At 44.3% G+C, this 23,312-nt stretch overlaps 2 protein-coding genes across 5 annotated transcripts in view; one reads left to right on the forward strand and one right to left on the reverse strand.

The window, feature by feature from the left end:
* Nucleotides 1–3,643: 3,643 nt before the first annotated feature.
* Nucleotides 3,644–23,312, forward strand: part of LOC105418562 (WW domain-binding protein 11-like) — a 1,118,483-nt gene continuing 1,098,814 nt past the window's right edge. The window contains exons 1-2 of the mRNA XM_029826830.1: nucleotides 3,644–3,885; nucleotides 4,186–5,711. The gene's annotated coding sequence lies outside the window, so the exon portion shown is untranslated. The remainder of the gene's footprint in view (nucleotides 3,886–4,185; nucleotides 5,712–23,312) is intronic.
* LOC105418316 (homeodomain-interacting protein kinase 1-like) lies at nucleotides 6,504–23,021 on the reverse strand. 4 transcript variants are annotated; one of them, XM_029826813.1, is made up of 10 exons: nucleotides 22,475–23,021; nucleotides 21,479–21,505; nucleotides 20,984–21,144; nucleotides 20,665–20,859; nucleotides 20,382–20,557; nucleotides 20,163–20,283; nucleotides 19,967–20,086; nucleotides 19,681–19,767; nucleotides 19,425–19,591; nucleotides 18,139–19,185 (listed from the first exon to the last, which is right to left on the reverse strand). In XM_029826813.1, exons 1-10 carry the CDS (start codon nucleotides 22,503–22,505, stop codon nucleotides 18,354–18,356), a joined length of 1,917 nt encoding a protein of 638 aa, XP_029682673.1. In that variant the 5' UTR covers nucleotides 22,506–23,021; the 3' UTR covers nucleotides 18,139–18,353. The 4 variants fall into 4 exon arrangements, 2 of the variants coding, with proteins under 2 accessions (XP_029682673.1, XP_029682675.1); XM_029826815.1 differs by lacking the exons at nucleotides 21,479–21,505; nucleotides 22,475–23,021 and having other exon boundaries at nucleotides 21,085–21,144; XR_003885970.1 differs by lacking the exons at nucleotides 18,139–19,185; nucleotides 19,425–19,591; nucleotides 19,681–19,767; ... (5 more) ...; nucleotides 21,479–21,505; nucleotides 22,475–23,021 and adding exons at nucleotides 6,504–7,069; nucleotides 7,427–9,509; nucleotides 9,879–9,925; nucleotides 10,077–10,145; nucleotides 10,224–10,652.

Here is a 23,312-nt window from a genome sequence, read left to right on the forward strand (position 1 = left end):
TCCTGCTGATGGGGGGGTGGGTAGGGAGAGAGGAGGAGAAGGGGGAGGACAGGTAGAGGAGAGACAAGGCAGACATCATTCAGTTCATTTTAAAACCCACTACATTATATATTCTGAATAGCTGGTGCTGGTAATCAGAAGGATAAAACTATTCTGTAAAAATGTATATTTAGCTTTGTGAAATTGTGTCGTACAGGTCAAATAAGAAAACAAGATCAACTGCTGAACCAGTGCAATTTATTTTTAACGTGTTAATCTCCACAAAGAAAGAAAAACCACAAACAACAAGTTTATAGTGGTCCAGTAATGCGCTCTAGTCATACACCAGTACAGTTAACAATAACTCATGTTTTCCACCTGCTTTTCCATCTTCAGTGGGAATAATCCAGGGCGTTCTGGGCTTGAACAAAGGTATTAAAAGCTGGCTGAATGTCTGAGGTGACTGAAGGACACACTTGGGCTTTTCTCAATAGAGAAGGGGCACGGCACAGTGCAGCAGGTTCTCATCTTTAAATTTACTGTATTCATGGGAGATTTATTTGGTCATTTTGCTTCTTTTTATTTCCTATTTCCCACATTTATTTATAGTTTTTATTAGATTGCAATAAATCCTATAACATTTAACAGACTGACTAAAGTCAAATGACCTGCGGTTCCCATGTGTCATTCTGATGGGTTTTTGCTGGCTGCAGCTGAAATATTCCAATGCTCCATGTCACAGAGACAGAGAATTAGTTTATCTTGTTAGCATCTTTTATCTTATTAGCATGTGTTATACTATATGTTTTTGTTTTATGTTACAGTTAGTTCAGAAGTTAGGGATAGTATATAATCTTTAGTAGGAATACACATAAGCAAGTCAGTTGACCCTTCCTTGACATGAATACTGCTTAGACAGTTGGAGCCAGGCAGACAGGAAATGGTAGACCCCCATCGTAAAACATGACAGCATAATTTACTGGTGATTGATAAGTTCCTGGACAGGAATAAGACCTCTGATCTGGCCATCTGAGAAGACAATGGAGAAGAAGGACTGCACCAACACCAAGGAGGCAGGAAGAAGAAGATGAAGTCACCCAAGAAGAAGGACTGGATTGGACTGAATTAGCATCAATAATTTACATCTGTGTTTCTATAAAAGACTGGGCCAAGGGATAGTTAGGTGGTCAGACTTCATGCCCTGACAATTGATTCTGTTGTTGCTAGGGTTATGAACTTGCCCAGAGCTCTGTAATATTTGTATCTTGAATTGATTCTATTTGCTAAATACATTTTGAAATTGGCATTTGTTTACTTGAAGTCTTCATTTAAAGAACACGCGGATTGGCAGTGACACACGAGAGGTATTGCGATCCAACAATTTGGTGACCCCGACGTGATGAAGACAGAGAAGTCATCTGAGGCAAAGAATTCAACAACGGTCACTTCGGAGGACAACTGACGACAAAGGGATCCCTAATAAAAGGTAAGCAGACACCTGTTTAATCAAAAGTTCTGCACATTGGCAATTTCCAAATTTGTTGTCACTGTCAATTGAAGTGTCCTAGTTATAAATTCCAGATACAAATATAGAAAATATTGAAACGACTGCAGGAATTACGGTTAGAGTCCGGAAAATAGACGGTTAGAGGCCGGAAGTACTGTTGAAAAAACAGGGAATAGCCGGTTAGAGGCCGGAAGTACTGTTGAAAACACAGGGAATAGACGGTTAGAGTAAACCGGAACTAGTACAGTGCTGTATTGCTGTATGCACAGCACTGTATATGAAAAAGATTTGGGTTGGGACTCGGAGCGCAGTTGACGGGACGGACACTCCCGACGCTCGAGATTTGTGTTTTTGTGTGGGTTGGAAAAGTGCCAGAGTGAATGTGAATTAAAAGGCTCTTTGTCCTTGGGAATTAACCCCCAGAGTGGAACCGGATCAAAGACGTTTGATCTAGAAGCTTGTTTCACTGAGGCATTGAGTTGACCGTTGGAGTCATTCACATTCAATCTCACTTGGGAGCATAGTTAAAGATGGAACTGGAATGTGGTAAAGCGTGTTGGGATCAGGGAGAATGTTCTCCCTATCCTCGGTCTGTGGAAGAACAGTGGAAGTGGACTCTTGATCAGGTGGTGAGTGGCATGAAAGAACAGGACAGGAAAAGAGAATTGGATGCAATAAAAAAGTTGTGGAAAGAAGCTCAGAAGCAAAAGATACTTCCCCCTCCAGAGGTGAAGGTTAATTTAGCTGAAGCATTGTGTAAGTGGGAGTCAGAAATTCACACTAGATTACAGGATCATTTGGATAATCCAAAATCCAAAGGTTTTATAGCAGGAAAATCATGGCAAAAACAGGGTAAGGAGTTAGAAGATGAGCGTCGAAGGATACATGTTGTGGCTGTGACATGTGCAGCGGTGCACTATTGCAGATCTATGGGGGTTACACGAGTGCCCAATGTAGAGAAGCCTCCATTAGAAGATCCAAACCAGACACTGACATTTAACACCACTCTTTATCCAGCATTACCTACTACCACTTCCCCACCCCCATATCAATTGCCAGTTTTGACTACTAACAGTGGTCAGTTAGATGTGGACAGAGATGAAGAAATACAGGATTTACGTGAGACAGTGGGTGAACTTCGGAGACAGGTTAGAAGGATCAAACAGGGACAGGAAGATGTTGAAGATAACTTAGGAAAAAATGAATTTAGAGAGGAAGCTCAGGTGGTTCGCCCTAAAATCTCCCAACAGACTATATTTTAAAAAACAAGATAGTCAAAAATCTGCATTAAACGTCTTCAAAACAATTAGCAATCAAACAAAACAAGTAAAAAGAGCTGATCTCTCAGGAGGATTTGCCAGGGCTGAGCGCAGGGAGGAGAAGGCAAGACTGATTTATGGCAGTGATAAAGAGGAGAGCGAGAATAAGACAGATACCTTCAAAATTCCGGCTACATTTATTGGAGAATTGGAGCTTCAGGAGTCTGTTGAATCTCAGACAAAATTATATGAAAAAGACCCAGGTTTATTTTTGGAAAATTATGAATCAGAATCAAGGGAAGAGAGTGAGTGTGAGTATAGAGGTGTACCGTTGACAGGGGCCATAAATAATGAGGAGGCGGGTCAAACAGCAATACACACAAGGAGTAAGGGGCCCGTTTCAGGAATGCCGCAGTTCCAGGCCCCTCTGATGCAGAAAAGAGGAGGACAGGAACCAGTATATGTTCCGTTTGCTATCACAGACATTAATTGTTTGGTGGATAAGATGCCCCCACCCGCAGAGGGAGGCGGCAAGTGGATGTCCAGCCTTTTTAGTTTAACACAGAGCATGCAGCTGGCGATGGGAGACTTTAGAGGAATTTTAGGTAGACAAGTGTCTCTCTGGGATTTGGATAAAGTTGAGGTAGCAGCAGGCATTAAAGCCAGACCTAATGCTGCACGTTTTGGCCCATGGGCAACCAGGGTTGGTGAAGCTATGAGACAGATATTTCCAGTATCTCCAGGAGCAATGCAGAACTTAAGATTTAAGTGGGAGGAAAGTGGGTCGGCACATGGATTCCTTACGAGGTGTAAAAAGGAATGGATGTGTGCCACAGGGTGCCATCCTGGCTCAGATAATTTACACACCACTTTGTTCCGTCAGGCCATAATTTTAGGACTTCCACAGTACACATAATTAATTTCATTGTTGTGATTAATTATCTTTGTATTTAATCACTGATTCCAATGGCAGGCCAATCCAACAAATGACAAAAATGAAATGAAGGAGCGCAGGGCTCTTTATTATCTCCTGAAGAAGTTATTCCACTTTGATGAGCGTCAGAGAATCTCTCCTGAGAAAGCCCTGCAGCATGACTTTATAACAATGGGGCACCTGAGAACAGTGGAGAGCAAAGACTAGTGAGTGACATTATTTCTATTTGATATCAGTGAGGTTATAGGTTTTTGAAACATTTAGAGACATATCAAGCCACACAGCACAGCTAACTCCCACTACATAGCTGATTCTACTGAGTACTGTGTATCATTAATTAGATGTAATATTTGTACCAGTTAAAGCCTTCCGGTCATTAGCATTAAAATTAAGTTTGAAACTTGTAAAAATTAATTGGGCCAATAACGTGCAAATGTTTGTACAAAAATCAAGGAGCCTATTTTGTTATTGTACATTTTTTAATTTACACAATGTGTTTTTTGCAGCTTGAAAATGTGTGAAAAAATGAACAGTTTAGCGTTCACAGAGGTTTCAGCTGATAACTCAAATGAGAAGAGAAACAAAAAGAACTCATTTGAGTCAGAAATAAGAAGCTCTTCTCAGAAAGAGGCAAAGACTTTGGAGACGGAAAAGAAGCCCACCAAAGAAGGAGACATCAAATCCTTTAAGGGAAAAGTGTTCAAGGCAGAAACCAGCGAGTCCTCTGAGGCAGAAGCCAGTGAGACCTCTGAGGCAGAAACCAGCGAGTCCTCCGGGTAGAAACCATCATGTCTTGAAGGGAAAATTCACTCAATCTCTGGAGGAAATAGACTGTGAGCCCTCACAAAAAGAAATCATCAGGACCTTACCAGAAAAAGACAGTAATTTCTCAGAGGAGCTTCTCTGCCTTGCTATTAACAGGAAGTCCACTGAAGGAGAGGCCAATAAGGCCAAACATACGGAGTCCCTAGTGGAAGAAGAGAGTGAGTCCTCCCAGAAGGAAATCAGTGATACTAAATCCACGGAGAGCCCAGTGGAATACATAGAGTCCTCGCAACAAGAGTCCTCTGAAGATTCTACTCGTGATACTTCTTGTGTAGATACCTCAGTAGACAATGCTACCTCACTATGTGAGGAAGAAACAGTCTCCAGTAATGGAACTTCTGATGGTGCATCCTCTGAAGCTGACAGCTATTCATCAGAGGGTGTCTCCAGTAGTGACTACTCTGATGCCACCACTTCTGAAAACAGCAGCAAATCACCTTCTAAAAAGAAAGGCGTGTTTAGGGTTAAAGTCTCTAAATGGTTTGCCAAAGTCTGCAGGCATATAAAGAGTGTATTCTGTAGCTGCATGGAAGTCAACTGTGTTGAATAGTGTGTGAGTGTAAGGACTTGTGGGTGTGCTGTCTGTGCTTGAATTATGGTTTGTATTATTAAAGAAGATATGGATTGTGATAGTGTGTTGATTCACTGGGTGGAAAGGTGGAATCCAGCACAAAAAAGCTCATAGATTGATTAAAAACAAACAAAAACATCATTTTGTAAATCTAATCCGTTATCGTCGGTGTGAGGACGTTAAATTAACCAGCGCCCCGTAAAACGAGCTAAAGCGCCGACTGGTCCGCTCAAATCTCCGATTAACTCAATGCAGAACAGAGCGGGAAAACGGCTCAGAACCGACAAAAGCTTCGTGTTTAACTCGTTGTTTCTCCGTCACCGGGTAAGCTAAAGTTATGAAGCTCGACATGGTTATATTTCAAAGTCTTGTGGTTCTAACGTGCCCAGATTCCATAGAATTGGACGGCGTTAAGCGGTCCAAAACAGGTGGTTCTGATCGCGAATCTGTGTGGGGGGAGGGGTGGAGCAGCTCCCAGCCAGTGGGTGTGGGAGGGGCTGTCTGTGTGCGTCACATTCAGCGGGAAAATAACCCGATTTCAAATGGCAGCTTTCGAATTTCCCATTGTACGTGAACCCACCGCCATTTCAATTGATCTAGTCCCAGCCTCGCGCTTCACTCCATTTGGCGCTTCACGTAAGTACAAATCTTCTACATCGCTCTACTACGGTGGCGGAGAGGTGCAAAACACTTTTACAAGCGGCTGAAACAAATTTACAAATGACGAAACACTTTTACAAGTGGCTGAATCAAATTTACAAATGACGAAACACTTTTACAAGCGGCTGAAACAAATTTACAAATAACGTTTTCTACTGGAAAGGGAATTACTGAGTGTGTGTACTTGTGAGTGTGTTGGATTGTGGAACAGTCACAGGATCCGGCCCTCCAGAACAGCATCATGTCCAGGAGGAGTGCCCAATGAGCTCTACTACTTACCACACCGGTAATATTTGATGGTAGATTGTCTGCATTTATTTGGTTTTTCAAATGTAATAATATCTTCTGTGTAACATAGGTTGACTCCAGAGACTGTGGATTTCAAATTGAACAGACTCAACTGGATGCTTTTCCTGAGGCTCCCCTGACAAGAGCTCCATGTGGGGATGCAAACATGCAGGAGTACCTGGACTTGGCCATGCAGAGCAATCATTTACAGAAGGCAGAGTACTGGCAGTCTGCAACTGAGCTGTATCTGAAACTAAAGGAAATTACTCAGCTATGAGTTGAAAAGACATTTATTAGAAAGGTGTAACTTGTACACAAAGTGTCTTCATTTGTCACCCGCAGCATCATTATTTTAAAGTGGGAAATATGAATAAACATAATGCGTAGTAATGAGCATGAATTTCCTTTTTTTAATAGATACAATCCTGAACTACTAGTGTTTCATGAACAGAACAGTTTCAGAATGATGGATCTAAAACTGCCCCCCCCCCCCCTCCAAAAAAACAAAACAGCCTCTTACTTTAACATCATAGGAAAAACACTTGCAACTGCACCTTTAGGTGCACCAACGGCATAACAAACATTTTTAGAGTCCAAGCTCCAGGGGTCATCCAATATGGCTTATAAACAGCCAAATCCTGGACTATTTTGAATTGCAAAGTCCATTTGTGCCTTAAACACACTGTATGACCCCAGGAGTGGTCATTTCAACACGTTTGAACATGTATTTGCCATTGGGAATGGAGAGTCATCCAGGAACTCTATTCGTGGCAACGGTTCCAACCCAGAAGGAGGAAGTGATGTCAGCCCTGTTGTAAACATCAAAATGTCTTCCACAGACACAGCAGCCTCGCCTTCTGGATGTGGTCTGGATACAAAAGGACATAAGTTCCTTCTGGAGTGTCCCGGTTAAATGTCCTCATCTTCTGGACGGCTTGTTTCAGGATATCAGGTGCTTCTATTTCTGGGTCTACAAATAACGGGAGTGTTCTCCCTCTTAGAGGTTTTAGAGCAGTCCCATTTGGCACCATCATTCCAATGTTTATCTAAAAAATGAAAAAGGTACGGTTAATTTCATGTACTATACAAAGTAACACAAAAGATTATACATACACCAGTGTTTCCCATTAATTATGGAGAACATGGAGGGAACATGTTCTAATTTATGTCAACAGTTCCATAGTTAGCCGAACATGACTGGAAACTACCCTCCAGATACAGTAGTTGCACTGTCGTGCCCAGTTGCTTCAGCAAAGCGTCTCATCTTGCACGAGTGCTACATGCTTTAAAATCTATGCACAGATTCCTGTGTCAAATATATAAGTTCTCTTACATAGATCTATTTTTGAGTTACCCCGAGTCAGACAGTCGAGTGATAAGCTAATACAGCCAGTACAACAGACCTGGACGTGTTTTCGCTCTTTAGCCCGAAGTCTTCCTTTTGGCCCGTAGTTATAAGACTGACGCTCCTTGGATTTGGAATTTCTGTACTCCAGGAACTTCTTGTATGCTGGGAAATGTTTTTCTGCTGAAATTAAAGCTTACAGAAAGTTGCAGCTGCTAACCAATGGTACAGCTGATTCAAGTTGTACGTACTTCAGATAGCGACGGCTATGCTACACTTACTTTGCTTAGCATTATCCGGCTGTTGAGATGTCCCCTGTGCGGCTGGTCCTTCCGCCTTCCGCCTGCCGTCCATCCCGCGTCACCATGAACTTCTTATCCGCTTCCGGTTCAACTGTTGATACAGTTGGTAATTCCCTTTCCGGCTGAAAAGGTAACTTGTAAATTTGTTTTGGCCGCTTGTATAAATGTTTTGCACCTCCCGGCTGGCTCCTTTTTCAACCAGAAAGGGAATTACCAACTGCACCGACGGAACGCATCCATTGGCCCAACAAAGGGTCGGTGATTCCCTTTCCGGTAGAAAAAGTTATTTGTAAATTGGTTTCAGCCGCTTGTAAAAGTGTTTTGCACCTCTCGGCCACCGTATGATGGGGTAGCTGGCTAATGTATTATGTCTATCAACTCCTACACATAGGAACTTGTGTGTGTGCTTCATGAATATCTTTTCTCAAATTTAGGACAATAGCTGACAATCATATTTTATTTTTTATTCACCACAGTAGAAACACAATGAGACATATACACATCGACGTATTTCAGAAGAAGCAATGGAAGATGTTCCTCAACAGTCTGACCAGTCGGCCAAAAAGGCCACACTTCTCTGAGCGGAGGTCAGGCTGGTTGTTGTCAGTGCTCCCCTCTGATTCCACATCCAAACAAACTGAAATTGAGTTCATGTTTCCCTCACAGTCGCCGTAACCACTTTGGGTGGAGCTAGTTTCCAACTGGACATCGATAGCTAAGTCACTGGGAAATTCAATTACACAGGCGTCCCCCTCCTGTGCTCCTGGCTGCCTTGAAGAAGACTCCAAACTTACATCCCTCCAGTGCTCATCAGGGCCTGGGAGGCTGACAGCATTGTTCTCCGGTGGACCCTGAGGGGAGCTCTCATTGAGAAAAGGATGCTGCAGGACCTCCAGCGGTGTGATGCCTTCATCCTGGTCAAGCTGCATCATCCTTTTAAGCAGGTCCGCAAACAGGTTTTTGTCCTCCGGGTCTCCATGAGCCACGATCACTGGTACATCATCCAGTCTGATGCTGGTGAATGTCTGGGCCTGGAGACCTGCTTCTTCCTCATATTCGCTTGGTGTCTTGAACCTCCAGCGATGTTCACCGTCGACTTGCTCGCAGAAGTAAGATGCAGTGTCCTTCCCCCGGTCCAGAATCTCATCTGACGGCTGGCCGTGACACTGGATGATTTGGCTCAGCTCATCGGATTCCTCTTCCTTTAATAAAATGGTGGACGCTGTAGCGACTTCCACAGGTGTTGCACCAGTAGACCATATATCTATTGCTTCTGTGGGGGGGTGGATGCCCAGCCTGGAGCTCTGTATCCTGTAGCTTGAAAACAAGGACCGTCTCCACTTTGAAATGCCAGGCCAAAGTTAAGGAGACGAACTCTGATTGGCTGTTGTCTCCGGTCCACAATCATGATATTTTCAGGCCTGATGTCAGCATGAACAATCTTGAAGGAGCGCAGATGCTGCAGGGCCGTTGCCACCTGCCGAATGACTGATTTCAACTCCAGAATGAGGAGGCCTTCTCCTCTGGCCTTGACATAGTTGTGCAGGTCCTGATCCAGAAGCTCAGAACTCATGTACATGTGATCCTGCTATGTGAAGCTCTCCTTCCACTTTAGGATATTGGAGGTGTCCGGATCCAAACTCTGCAGCTCTTCAAGGATGACCAGCTCATTTTTCTCTACAGGAAGACCAGGAAACTTCTTAATAATCTTCACAGCCTCCATCTCACAAGTTTTAGTACTGAAGCATTTGCTCACATGACCAGATGCACCCTCCCCCAGCAAGTCCATCACCTGGAGGGACTCTGAAAGGAAAGTTCCTATCCTGAGGTCGGGCTCCTCTACAAATGCAGAGGGGTCATCCATATTGTTTGACATCCTGTTTATGGCCATTTTAATGTTTCAGTTTGCTCAGCTGTTGAATCGTTTGCTGCAACCTCTGCTACGATACTCTCCTCTCCTCCGCTACGATAATACTCCCCTCCGCTACAATAATACTCCCGTCCGCTACAATAATACTCCCCTCTGCTACAATAATACTCCCCTCCGCTACAATAATACTCCCCTCTGCTACAATAATACTCCCCTCCGCTACAATAATACTCCCCTCTGCTAATTTCTGCTCTCATGTATGTTTCTACCTTGTTGCTATAGCAACCCTGCACCTGGGCTAATTTTGGAGTGCATTAGTCCTTACAGGGGCTGCTCACCTTTTTAAATATTTTCTCCTCATTCAGTCAGTAGAATCCTGCAACAGCTTTTACAGATCAAATGTTTTAGTGAACCTCTGTTGTTCAAACCGGATCTTTTGCAGGATTAGAATGTTAAGTGACACAAAGATTTCAGCACCCATCAACCCCCCCCCCCCCCCCCCCCCCCCACTGGTGGAGGGGGAATTCAACACTCACATGAGTCCACCACATTTGAGAGTGTAATCCAACTAACAGACTGGTTGGAACATATCTGCTAGTTATAAACTGAAAAATAAGAAAAGGTGAATCTTGCTGGTTTTTGTGACTTCACATTGACCTTCATGCAAAAATCATGAAATTGACCTTTTAGCATGTTTCCTTGTTGCATCACCAACATCTGTTTTTCTGCCTGTCTGTTAAAGTATAAATAACTCAAAAAGAACAAAGATGGTATTAAATGAAATTGAACCTGAAAAGTCACCAGAAAAGCAACAGTGCTCAGATGATCATGTGATAAACTGGCGACGCAATCTTATTACCTGATGTGATTATATTCTCCATAAGTTCTGGACCCTCCTGAGCCAGTCACACGGTGGTACCAGGAAATGTGATTAAATGCCTACGCACATCTTTAGCACATGCATAAGTCAGTTCCAGTGATACAAGGTTAAGTGAGAAGCTTGTGATACACATTAAATTTACAGTAAATTTCCACAGGTCTCACTGGATTCTGCCTTGAACACTTTCCCCTTAAAGGATTTGATGTCTCAAATATTAGAATCAGAATCAGAAGAAGGTTTATTGCCATTGTTCATGTGATACACAGTATTACACAAACTAGGAATTTGTCATGGTGTGCCGCTGCGACATTCAACATAACACTAGACATCAACACCACACTAGAATAAGATAAATAAAATAAAATAAGACTTATATACAGTATATACATAAATAGTGAATGGTAAGAAATAGTGCAGGTCCATGAGGAGTAATGTATTGTTTATGAGTCCGGCTGGCTGCTGTACATGGTGCTTAAGTGACAAGTCACTTGGTGTTCAGCAGCCTGATGGCAGAGGGGAAGAAGCTGTTAGTGTAGCGGGAGGTTCTGGTCCGAATGGACCGTAGTCTCCTGCCTGAGGGGAGGGGGGAAAACAGTCCGTGACCAGGGTGGGAAGGGTCGGCCGTGATCCGACCTGCACACCTCCGGGTCCTGGAGATATACAGGTCCTGGATGGATGGAAGCCTGCAGCCCATCACCTTCTCGGCAGCGAGCACGACGCGCTGCAGCCTCAGTCTGTCCCTGGGGGTGGAACCAGCATAGCACACGGTGATGGAGGAGGTGAGGATGGAGGAGGGGAGGATGGACTCGATGATGGCCGTATAAAACTGCGCCAACATCCTGGGAGGCAGTTTGAGCTTCCTCAGCTTCCGTAAGAAGAACATCCTTTGCTGGGCCTTCTTGATGAGGGAGCTGATGGTTGGCTCCCACTTAAGGTCCCGGGTGATGGTGGTGCCCAGGAAGCGGAAGGAGTCCGTGATGGTGATGGGGGAGTCCATGAGGGCAAGGGGGGGCAAAGGGGCTGTGACTTTCCTGAAGTCCACAATCATCTCCACTGTCTTCTGAGCGTTCAGCTGCAGGTGGTTGTGTCCGCACCAGGACACCAGTCGAGCCACCTCCCTCCTGTAGGCAGTCTCGTCGCCATTGGAGATGAGACCGATGAGGGTGGTGTCATCCGCAAACTTGATCAGTTTGACAGACTGGTGGCTTGAGGTGCAGCAGTTAGTATACAGGGAGAAGAGGAGGGGGGAAAGTACACAGCCCTGGGGTGATCCGGTGCTGATGGTGACGGAGTCGGAGACAGTCTTCCCCAGCCGCACGTACTGCCTCCGATCCGTCAGGAAGTGAGTGATCCACCTGCAGAGGGAGTCAGGCACACTAAGCTGGGACAGCTTGTCCTGTAGCAGAGCGGGGCGGATGGTATTGAATGCAGAGCTGAAGTCCACGAACAGGATCCTCGCGTAGGTTCCCGGGGAGTCCAGATGCTGCAGGGTGGAGTGAAGGGCCAGGTTGACCGCGTCGTCCACAGATCTGTTGGCTCTGTAGGCGAACTGCAGTGGATCCAGGAGGGGGGTGGTGATGGACTTGAGGTGTGGCAGGATCAGGCGCTCTAAGGACTTCATGACTACAGAGGTGAGCGCCACAGGTCTGTAGTCGTTAAGCCCAGTGATCCGTGGCTTCTTGGGGACAGGGACGATGGTTGAGGTTTTGAGGCAGGCTGGCACCTGGCACGACTCCAGGGAGGAGTTGAAGATGTCTGTGAAGACAGGAGTCAGCTCCTCTGCGCAGTGCCTCAGGGTGGAGGGAGACACGCCGTCCGGGCCAGGGGCGAGGAGGGGGGGGGACTGGTGGTAAGTGATGGGGGGGGGCTGGTGGTGAGTGGAGGGGGGGAGGAGGGGAACTGGTGGTAAGTGATGGGGGGGACTGATGGTGAATGGAGGGGGGGGGAGGAGGGGGGAACTGGTGGTAAGGGATGGGGGGGGGACTGATGGTGAATGGAGGGGGGGGGAGGAGGGGGGAACTGGTGGTAAGTGATGGGGGGGGGGACTGATGGTGAGTGGAGGGGGGGAGGAGGAGGGGACTGCCTTTGATGGAGTGAGGTCCATGGGGGCAGTGACACTGGGGGGAGGGGAGGTGTTGGGCATGGCTGACGAGGTATCAAAGCGGGCATAGTGGAGGGACAGACTCTGACAAAGGGCTTTGTCGTCCTGACCCTTTGAAGCCTGAGGCCTGTAGTCGGTGATCTGCCTCAGGCCTCCACACAGAAGCAGAGTCGTTAGCAGTAAACTGCTGCTGAAGTTTCTCCGAATACACAGATTTAGCTCTCCTCAGTTCCTTGCTAAACCGGTATTTGGCCTCTCTGTAGCAGTCTCTGTCTCCACTTTTCAGCGCTGCTTCCTTTTCTTTCCTGATCTGTCTGAGTCTCGGTGTGAACCAGGGCTTGTCATTGGAGTAACTCACCCTAGTGCGCGTTGGTAGAATGCGCTCCTCACAAAAGTGGATATATGAGGTCACAGTGTCCGTGTACTCATCCAGATCATGTGTGGCCCCTTTAAACATGTCCCAGTCAGTTGTGTCCAAGCACGTGCGCAGCTCCTCCACAGCCTCACTGGTCCATCTCTTCGTGGTGCTCACGGATGGCTTTGTTAGTTTGAGTTTCTGTCTGTATGTGGGGATCAGGTGGACCATCACGTGATCAGACAGTCCTAGCGCAGCACGGGGGACGGCCCGGTACGCGTCCTTCACTGTGGTGTAGCAGTGATCCAGCGTGTTCTCTGCTCTGGTGGGGCATTTGATAAACTGATTGTATCTGGGGAGCTCGTATCTCAGGTTGCTCTGATTAAAGTCACCAAGCACGATAACCAGAGCGTCGGGATAGGTCCGCTCCACTTGTTGAATACAGTCCGCGAGCGTGCGCTGAGCCTCGCGCACGTCCGCATCTGGCGAGATGTAAACAGAGGCCAGAATGAATGAAGCGAACTCACGCGGAGAATAGAAGGGTCTGCAGTTGATGAAAAGGTGTTCCACAGCAGGAGAACAGTGCTGGGAGATCACAGTCACATCAGTGCACCAGTCGCTGCTGATGTAGAAGCAGACTCCACCGCCTGCTCTCTCCCCAGAGAGCGCCAGGTCGCGGTCGGCACGGAACAGCTGGAATCCCTCGAGGAGGAGCGCGCTGTCCGGTGTCTCTTTCCTGAACCAGGTTTCAGTGAAGCAGAGAACACACGAGGTGGAGAAATCTTTAATCCGCATCAGCAACTTCAGCTCGTCCATTTTGTTACAAAGTGAGTTGGCGTTGGACAGAAAGATCCCAGGCAGCGCCGTGCGCGAGCCTCTCCTGCGTAGTCTCACCAGGGCACCGGCCCGTCTTCCTCTCCTCCGCCGTCTCACCTTTTGGGCCAAAAAGTGAACCAGGTCGGCTGCAGGAGCCAGAAAAACTGGAAGTAAGTCCGTGGGGGTGAGAGTCCTGATGTTTAATAGCTCTTCACGGGTGTAAGAGCAGGCAGACACACAATTAACAAACAAAAATAGACAAACAAGAACGCAGCAAGACACCAAGGCGACCGCTCTGGGCGCCATCTTGTTGCATCTAATAAACGATACACAGTTCTCAGTAGAATCAGCTATGTACCGTATTTTCACAACCATAAGGCGCGCCGTATTATAGGGCGCACCTTCAATTAACAGCCTATTTTAGAAATATTTTCATACACAGGGCGCACCGTGTTATAAGGCGCATAGCATAGAAACTGCGTAGTGCCTGTGGTTTCATGACGCGTTCACTAGATCGAGCTGCGCTAAAAGGAATGTCAATAAAACAGCCAGATAAGTCAGTCAAACTTTATTAATAGAATACAAACCGTCGTTCTCACAACTCTATTCACTCCCAAAACGAATAAACAGCTGTTTTATTATTTTTCCCGAGTGACGTAGTGTTTTCGCGTAACACAGTTCGTTTAATAACAGCGAGTTATAACAGGCAGTGCAACATTTTTATCACGTAGTACCGTTGCGGTAAATCAAACGTTAGTGCAAACAATATACGGTAACTCGAACTCTCGAAGTAATGCAAAGCGATAGCAATAGCAATATAACAATAGCAATATAACAACGTTGTTCAAACGGTAATTTCCATATTCACAGTATGACCAGCCTTGTTAAGTTGTAAACACACAAAAGAAACACGTAAAGATCACTTTATCACTTCATTCCTCATCCAGGAATCCCTCGAATTCTTCTTCTTCGGTGTCCGAATTGAACAGTTGTGCGAATACGGCGTCCAACATGGCCGGCTCCGTCTCGTCAAAGTCGTCATCAGGGTCGGTGTCGCTGGTGTTGTCTGGCATTTCAGTGACAATCCCTGCCTTCCTGAAAGCTCGGACCACGGTCGATGCCCAGGCATTTACGATCCACTGGCAGATAGTGACGTATGACGCTCGGCGCCGTCTCCCCGTCTTGGTGAACGTGTGTTCGCCGTTCGTCATCCACCGCTCCCACGCAGTTCGCAGTCTAGTTTTGAATGCCCCGTTGACACCAATATCTAGCGGCTGGAGTTCCTTTGTTAATCCACTTCTTGCTTTGTTTCCTCGGAAGCTCCGTTGAGTCTATACCTGGCGCAGGTCGTCTTGTTGCTTCCTCCACTTCCGCACCATTGATTCGTTCACGTTAAATTCTCTTGCCGCTGCTCTATTTCCGTGTTCAACTGCGTGACTGATAGCCTTCAGTTTGAACTCTGCGTCGTAAGCGCGTCTCTTGCAAGGAGCCATTTTGGGGTCTTTACAGACAGAAATGGTTTGGGACTGAATTTACTGCTGTTACCTCGGCCACGCCTACTGACTACGGTAGCCGCGATTAACCAATATTACCGTAATCCATACAAAAGGCGCTCCGGGTTAAAAGACGCACCGTAGATTTTTTAGAAAATTCTAGGCTTTTAGGTGCGCCTTATAGTCGTGAAAATACGGTAGTGGGAGGTAGCTGTGCTGTGTGGCTTGATATGTCTCTTTAAATGTTTCAAAAACCTATAACCTCACTGATATCCAATAGAAATAATGTCACTCACTAGTCTTTGCTCTCCACTGTTCTCAGGTGCCCCATTGTTATAAAGTCATGCTGCAGGGCTTTCTCAGGAGAGATTCTCTGACGCTCATCAAAGTGGAATAACTTCTTCAGGAGATCAGAAAGAGCCCTGCGCTCCTTCATTTCATTTTGTCATTTGTTGGATTGGCCTGTCATTGGAATCAGTGATTTAATACAAAGATAATCAATCAGGAACAATGACATTAATTATAACTGGTTAAAAAAAAAAAAAAGTGCTTACCGAAAACAATTGGTAACTTTTAAAACACTGGAGAACATCATATGATTTTATGAAGACAACATCTTGATATTCCATTGGTGACTGAAAGAAAAAAACAATCCATATACAGACATTATAACATAACAGTTTAAGACTCAAGATTTACCTTATTCATTCCCGAAGGGAAATTGAATTGTAATAGCAGCATAGACATGAAGGTATAGAACTATAGAATATAGACACAAATAGCAGCAGGTGTATTTACAAAGTATAGAAATAGAATAAAAATAAAATACAAATAAGATTAGAATGTAGGCATAGAGATAAAAAGAATATATATGTTTTATTATATATATGAAAATATAGAATAATCTAGAAATAAGATTAGAACATAAACATTCAACAATGATTGTAATTGAATGGGTTTGGAGGGCACCTGAACTAATGCATCTCATCCACCAGACAGAGCCGACTGTTGTGGTGAAAATGGTCCAAGAGCTTCACAAAGTGTGCATGATTCACACGGAGACTGGAATGGATGCGTTCCAATATCACCTTCTGTGAAGGATCAACATGACTGATAAGAGACCAAAATATGGGCTACTTCACCAAATGCTCCTTCACCTATAATCTCCTGCACAACAAACCCAGACTTCCTGCTGTGTAGAACATCACCAGCACTTACTGTAAAGAGACAATCACCATGGAGGGAAACCATTTAGTCAACATGAAAACCTCAAACACACAATTGAAGCATTATCCGTGTCCTTGTAATAATGGCAAGATGGAGCCGTCCAATCCTGGGATCTATATACTGATAGCTTATTTACAAATAGCATACAAGTGCTGGAATTGGGACCTGATCTACGATGCCAATCAAACCTACAAACCTGGCACCTGGTTGCAGCAATCGACAGCAGGTGTGTCAGGATCGGAACTTTTGATACATACGTCTCTGGCCCAAATTTCTCGGGGGTGCAGAGGAAAGTGCTCCACAACAGAGAAGTAGGGGATCCCTGAAATTACAAAAGGTCAAAGATCAGAAAGATGCAATAGAATTGTGTGTATGAAGACAAAAGACAAGAAGTGCTTTAAAACAGCAATGTAAAATCTTCTCACCCATCCGTGCTGAGACACGATGGTCGTCCTGTTGGAGCAGGTTCTGCAGGGTGGCATCAGCACTCAGGCCCGGAGAGAAGCCGATGACAAACCCCTGGACACCACCACCAATCAATGATTGGAGACAGCTGGACCTCGGACAATGTGTTGAACCATGAATAAAGCTACAGAGATACCAACCCTGCTCCAGCCGCTGACCAGCCACGTCAACAGGAGCTGCAAATCTGCACAAAGCAAATGTGTCAGCATAGAATGAATGTTCAAACAGTAACAGGTCCCAGATTTTACTGGCCTTTATTCCAGTTTACTTACCAACAAGAGCTGCAAAATCTCTGAAATCATTTTGTATCTGCAGAGAAGCGCATTTTAACGGCATTCACAAACCTGTCAGCACTCAAAGTGTGCATAAACCAATCACATATATGGAAGCATATGCAGAGATATCGACAGATGAATTACAGAAATGGGATCGATTTTCGAATGAGCCAATATTAGCCGCCACATGCCAGTACCGATTATTAGCATTAGCCATTTGGAGTCCCATGCAGATCTTAATGCTGACAATGGTTTAGGTTACTTTGCCTCCGCAATTAACTTAACCAGCACAATGGTAAAAACGTTAAAATAAAACGCTATTGATGTCAGACGGCGTTAATATCAATCACGGTAGAATGACCAGATATTAGCAACGTGGACCACGAGAGCGATGTAATGGAAACAACACAGAAGCGGTCAATTCTTGACAATGAGACACGGAATGATGTGATTGTGAAGCTTTAGCTTGAATTAGTTCATTTAGCAGCTGTGAAAGTCATTGAAACGAGCAGAGCGATGTAGATTTGTATTTACGTGAAGCGCCAAATGGAGTGAAGCGCGAGGCTGGGACTAGATCAATTGAAATGGCGGTGGGTTCACGTACAATGGGAAATTCGAAAGCTGCCATTTGAAATCGTGTTATTTTCCCGCTGAATGTGACGCACACAGGCAGCCCCTCCCACACCCACTGGCTGGGAGCTGCTCCACCCCTCCCCCCACACAGATTCGCGATCAGAACCACCCGTTTTGGACCGCTTAACGCCGTCCAATTCTATGGAATCTGGGCACGTTAGAACCACAAGACTTTGAAATATAACCATGTCGAGCTTCATAACTTTAGCTTACCCGGTGACGGAGAAACAACGAGTTAAACACGAAGCTTTTGTCGGTTCGGAGCCGTTTTCCCGCTCTGTTCTGCATTGAGTTAATCGGAGATTTGAGCGGACCAGTCGGCGCTTTAGCTCGTTTTACGGGCGCTGGTTAATTTAACGTCCTCACACCGACGATAGCGAATTAGTTGAGGATTAGATTTACAAAATGATGTTTTTGTTTGTTTTTAATCAATCTATGAGCTTTTTTGTGCTGGATTCCACCTTTCCACCCAGTGAATCAACACACTATCACAATCCATATCTTCTTTAATAATACAAACCATAATTCAAGCACAGACAGCACACCCACAAGTCCTTAGACTCACACACTATTCAACACAGTTGACTTCCATGCAGCTACAGAATACACTCTTTATATGCCTGCAGACTTTGGCAAACCATTTAGAGACTTTAACCCTAAACACACCTTTCTTTTTAGAAGGTGATTTGCTGCTGTTTTCAGAAGTGGTGGCATCAGAGTAGTCACTACTGGAGACACCCTCTGATGAATAGCTGTCAGCTTCAGAGGATGCACCATCAGAAGTTCCATTACTGGAGACTGTTTCTTCCTCACATAGTGAGGTAGCATTGTCTACTTGGGTATCTACACAAGAAGTATCACTAGTAGAATCTTCAGAGGACTCTTGTTGCGAGGACTCTATGTATTCCACTGGGCTCTCCGTAGATTTAGTATCGCTGATTTCCTTCTGTGAGGACTCACCCTCTTCTTCCACTTGGGACTCCGTATGTTTGGCCTTATTGGCCTCCCCTTCAGTGGACTTCCTGTTACTAGCAAGGCAGAGAAGCTCCTCTGAGAAATTAATGTCTTTTTCTGGTAAGGTCCCAATGATTTCTTTTTGTGAGGGCTCACAGTCTATTTCCTCCAGAGATTGAGTGAATTTTCCCTTCAAGGACATGATGGTTTCTACCTCGGAGGACTCGCTGGTTTCTGCCTCAGAGGACTCGCTGGATTCTGCCTTTAACACTTTTCCCTTAAATGATTTGATGGCTCCTTCTTTGGTGGGCTTCTTTTCCTTCTCCAAAGTCTTTGCCTCTTTCTGAGAAGAGCTTATTTCAGATTTTTTGTTTCTCTTCTCATTTGAGTTATCAGCTGAAACCTCTGTGAACGCCAAACTGTTCATTTTTTCACACATTTTCAAGCTGCAAAAAACACATTGTGTAAATTAAAAAATGTACAATAACAAAATATGCTTAATTTTAATGCTAATGACCGGAAGGCTTTAACTGGTACAAATATAACATCTAATTAATGATACACAGTACTCAGTAGAATCAGCTATGTAGTGGGAGTTAGCTGTGCTGTGTGGCTTGATATGTCTCTTTAAATGTTTCAAAAACCTATAACCTCACTGATATTAAATAGAAAAAATGTCACTCACTAGTCTTTGCTCTCCACTGTTCTCAGGTGCCCCATTGTTATAAAGTCATGCTGCAGGGCTTTCTCAGGAGAGATTCTCTGACGCTCATCAAAGTGGAATAACTTCTTCAGGAGGTCATAAAGAGCCCTGCGCTCCTTCATTTCATTTTTGTCATTTGTTGGATTGGCCTGCCATTGGAATCAGTGATTTAATACAAAGATAATCAATCAGGAACAATGAAATTAATTATAACTGGTTAAAAAAAAAGAGTGCTTACCGAAAACAATTGTGTTAGAGAATATCTAAAAGACCGAGGAACGTCATTGAAGTTCTTTAAGTTAGCTGGACCATACTCAACTGGTGTCTGAAAGAACAAAGCCAACAGTTAGTGAACATCCACTTTTCCTGCCCTCCCAGCATTTCAGCAGATAGGAAAAGGATTTGAGATGTTACACCCAAATTCAAATATCCTTGGACCCTTGGAAATAGTATGAGTGATTAACATATTTATGTTAGCAGTGGTGGATAAGATCAGGATCAAAGTGCAGAGAACATGTGCTCACCTTTAATCTCCATGAATAACCAGAATGGTTTGCCACCTTTACAAAATATCTGCTGGTGTATCTCCCAGCATTTAATATGTAGTTTGGGGGCATACCCAGTAGATCTATCATGTGTCTCATCTGTAAACCAAACATTCACAGTTGTTAAGAGGACATGCTCTCATTGCCTATAGATATTTTTGTCAAGTATACTTGCATTTTGATATGATGAGCAATTGCGGATGGTTTGAGGGTTGAATAAAAACAAAAGGATTTGGCCGACTCCCCAAATATCAAGTGGATACGAGAAGGGGAGACCGAGCATAATTTCTGGAGCCCTAAAAACACAAGTCAAAATAAAAAAAAATGTTATATGTAAAAAATAAAAGAAAAAAAGATAACTTAATAATAATATTATTACTGCAGGACAAATAACCTCAGTCCAGTTGCCTGCATGATGGTCCCTGTCTTGGCCTCATGGGTCCGAAGTGCCAGTCCAAAGTCTATTAGTTTAATTTTTAATCCTCTTTGGTCCACTAACATGATGTTGTCTGGTTTTAAGTCGGTGGGCAGGATTCCAAGTTTCTTGAGGTCTGATAGAGCCAGAAACAGCTGGAAGAAAATTAAAACTTTTTCAAATTAAAAGTAGGATGCTCTGTGATCCATTTATGCAAGTTGTAGAATATTATCACAGAAAGGTTTGCTAAATAATAGTTTACCTGCTTTGCAATTGGTCGAATTTTAGACACACACAGTGGTTTGCCTTCTCTTAATTGAAGAACATTAAAGAAGTCCATGCTCAGCATCTCATACACCAGACAGAGCCGACTGTTGTGGTGAAAATGCTCCAAGAGCTTCACAAAGTGTGCATGATTCACACGGAGACTGGAATGGATGCGTTCCAATATCATTTTCTGTGAAGGATCAACATGACTGATAAGAGACCAAAATATGGGCTAGAGAGCAATTGTTTTCAAGGAAGTGGTTATTGCCATTTTCAGAAAGAACGATTTCCAGGGGTAAATTATTTTTCCTTACTTCTCTTTGGCCACTTTTGAAGTCCTTGATGAACTTGATCGCCACAGTCGCTTTTGTATTTGTGTTTTGGCACCTGGCTACTTCCCCAAATGCTCCTTCACCTATAATCTCCTGCACAACAAACCCAGACTTCCTGCTGTGTAGAACATCACCAGCACTTACTGTAAAGAGACAATCACCATGGAGAGAAACCATTTAGTCAACATGAAAACCTCAAACACACAATTGAAGCATTATCCGTGTCCTTGTAATAACGGCAAGATGGAGCCGTCCAATCCTGGGATCTATATACTGATAGCTTATTTACAAATAGCATACAAGTGCTGGAATTGGGACCTGATCTACGATGCCAATCAAACCTCCAAAACTTAACGTGTATGGTACAGTACAATATTCCTGTTGGGAAAATCAGCAGTGACTCTGCTGCTGTGCCAACTGTGTCATGTGACCTCCTAAAGACAGGTTTTACATTATAAATACAGCTTGAAGTCTTACCTTTATTTATTGTTGATGGCATTATTTCTGAAATGAAAATTCAATTTGGTGAATATGTTGGTAATTGTAACAATTTATTAGTAATGTTGTAATCTCGTCAAGAAGATGCCGTCACAATGGGGCAGCTGAAGTACTGCCGTGGCTGGGGTACCACCAAAAAGGGAAGGAGGCAGGACCAAATCTACCACTAGACAATAACTACCACATCAAATTGCCATGCCATCAAAATGTCAGGTTGTTGCATTTACGATCATTTGAACAGGTCAAACTTTGTTAAGGAAAGTTTTTTAAATTACGTAAACATCGAGAGCAGTCATGCTAAGATAGCTTCTCAAGCCTCCACTAGCCACCATACTTTTATTGCCTCACTGTACATGCAAGTTCTTGCTACAGTATTGGGTGTTACCTCAGTCAGATCCAATCTAATATTCTTAAAAAGGTCTGTTATTGTTGCATTAGTAGATTTTAGTTCACTTACTTTATTCAGCAGATCCATATACATTTGTGTAGATATATATAAAATTATACTGTTTACAGTGACTGTCTGAGTTTGATGTGAAGGGTTGCCTTTTATCTTCAAAGTATAAGTGATATTACAGTAATGGGGTATCCCCATCCTAAACAGCTAGTCAAGAAACTACCATCACAACCAAAGCTGAGGCTTGTCCTCTGTCAATGGACTTAATTACACCAGTAAAAAAAATTAGGAATGCCAAGGCTAAGGGCTCATGGACGAACTTTTTGGTGGGTAACAGACTGAATGAATTTTAATACTCTTCAAGAGTATACTTTCATTTATTTTACTTTTATTATTTTATTAGGTTGCTTGATAGGACTAGATGTTACAAGCTCTAAAAAAATTGACTGAGCACTTGCCTTGAGTGAGTTGTGGTAGATGAGGACCACATAGCAATGTTTTTGCCCATGCAGCACATCTTCAGTTGTACACCCAAGCTTCAGTGGCTGCTTTGGCCATTTATCACAAGACAGACTTACCTGGGGCAGGTTTACCACAGGCTGAGCTCATTTGGGTGTGAATAAGTGGTCAGTTGCTCCCCATGCCTTCACAGGCCCGGCCAGAGACTGTACTTATTTTGTCACTGCCTGCTCTTCTGCTCTCGTGCTGAGGTGGAAAATTCCACTCACTCTGCCACGCCCCTCCTCCACACCCATTTGATCAGCTTTCATCATTTTCACCTGTTGCTCCCTCTTAGGCCTATTTAAGGCACTGCTCGACATCCATGCCTTGCCAGATTGTTATTGCTCCATGTCTGACTTTCCAGCAGTTTGATTGGCCTTATTGGTTTTGACCCTGCCTGCCTTGGAATTTTCTTCTCTATCGATGCCCTGGTAAACCTGGCAACCTTCTCTCCCTGTTCAAGAGTTTTTTGCCTTGTGTTTGTTTGGACTTGCCCTCTTGTGGTGTGGTGTTTTTTGCATGCAACAGAGGTGTGATATTCCTTCAGTGCTGTTACCTGCAAGTTTTTAATAAAGCCTTTCTTAAAACTGTCCAGAACTGCTTTGTTGTGAGTGGATCCCACCACACCCGTGTCAGATCATGTGTGCTTTTTCATTTTTGTTGGAGGACAAAGCTTGTCTCTCATTGTTGGAGGTTTGTCTTAAGAGTGAGCATAAGTTCATAGAGCTGGTGATGGTCCTGTCCTCTCCCTCCAACAGCACCACAAGATCATAGAAGATCTGCAGTGCATTAGTGAGGAAGGATAGGAAGACCTGTAGCTCAAGGGGATTCTGTTCACCATCCTGATCAATGCCAACAACAGGTCCATCAGAGGGGCAACAATGAGATGTGAATAAGTGGTCAGTTGCTCCCCAT

This window comes from Takifugu rubripes, chromosome 19 (genome assembly GCF_901000725.2).
Source record: "Takifugu rubripes chromosome 19, fTakRub1.2, whole genome shotgun sequence".
NCBI lineage: Eukaryota > Metazoa > Chordata > Actinopteri > Tetraodontiformes > Tetraodontidae > Takifugu > Takifugu rubripes.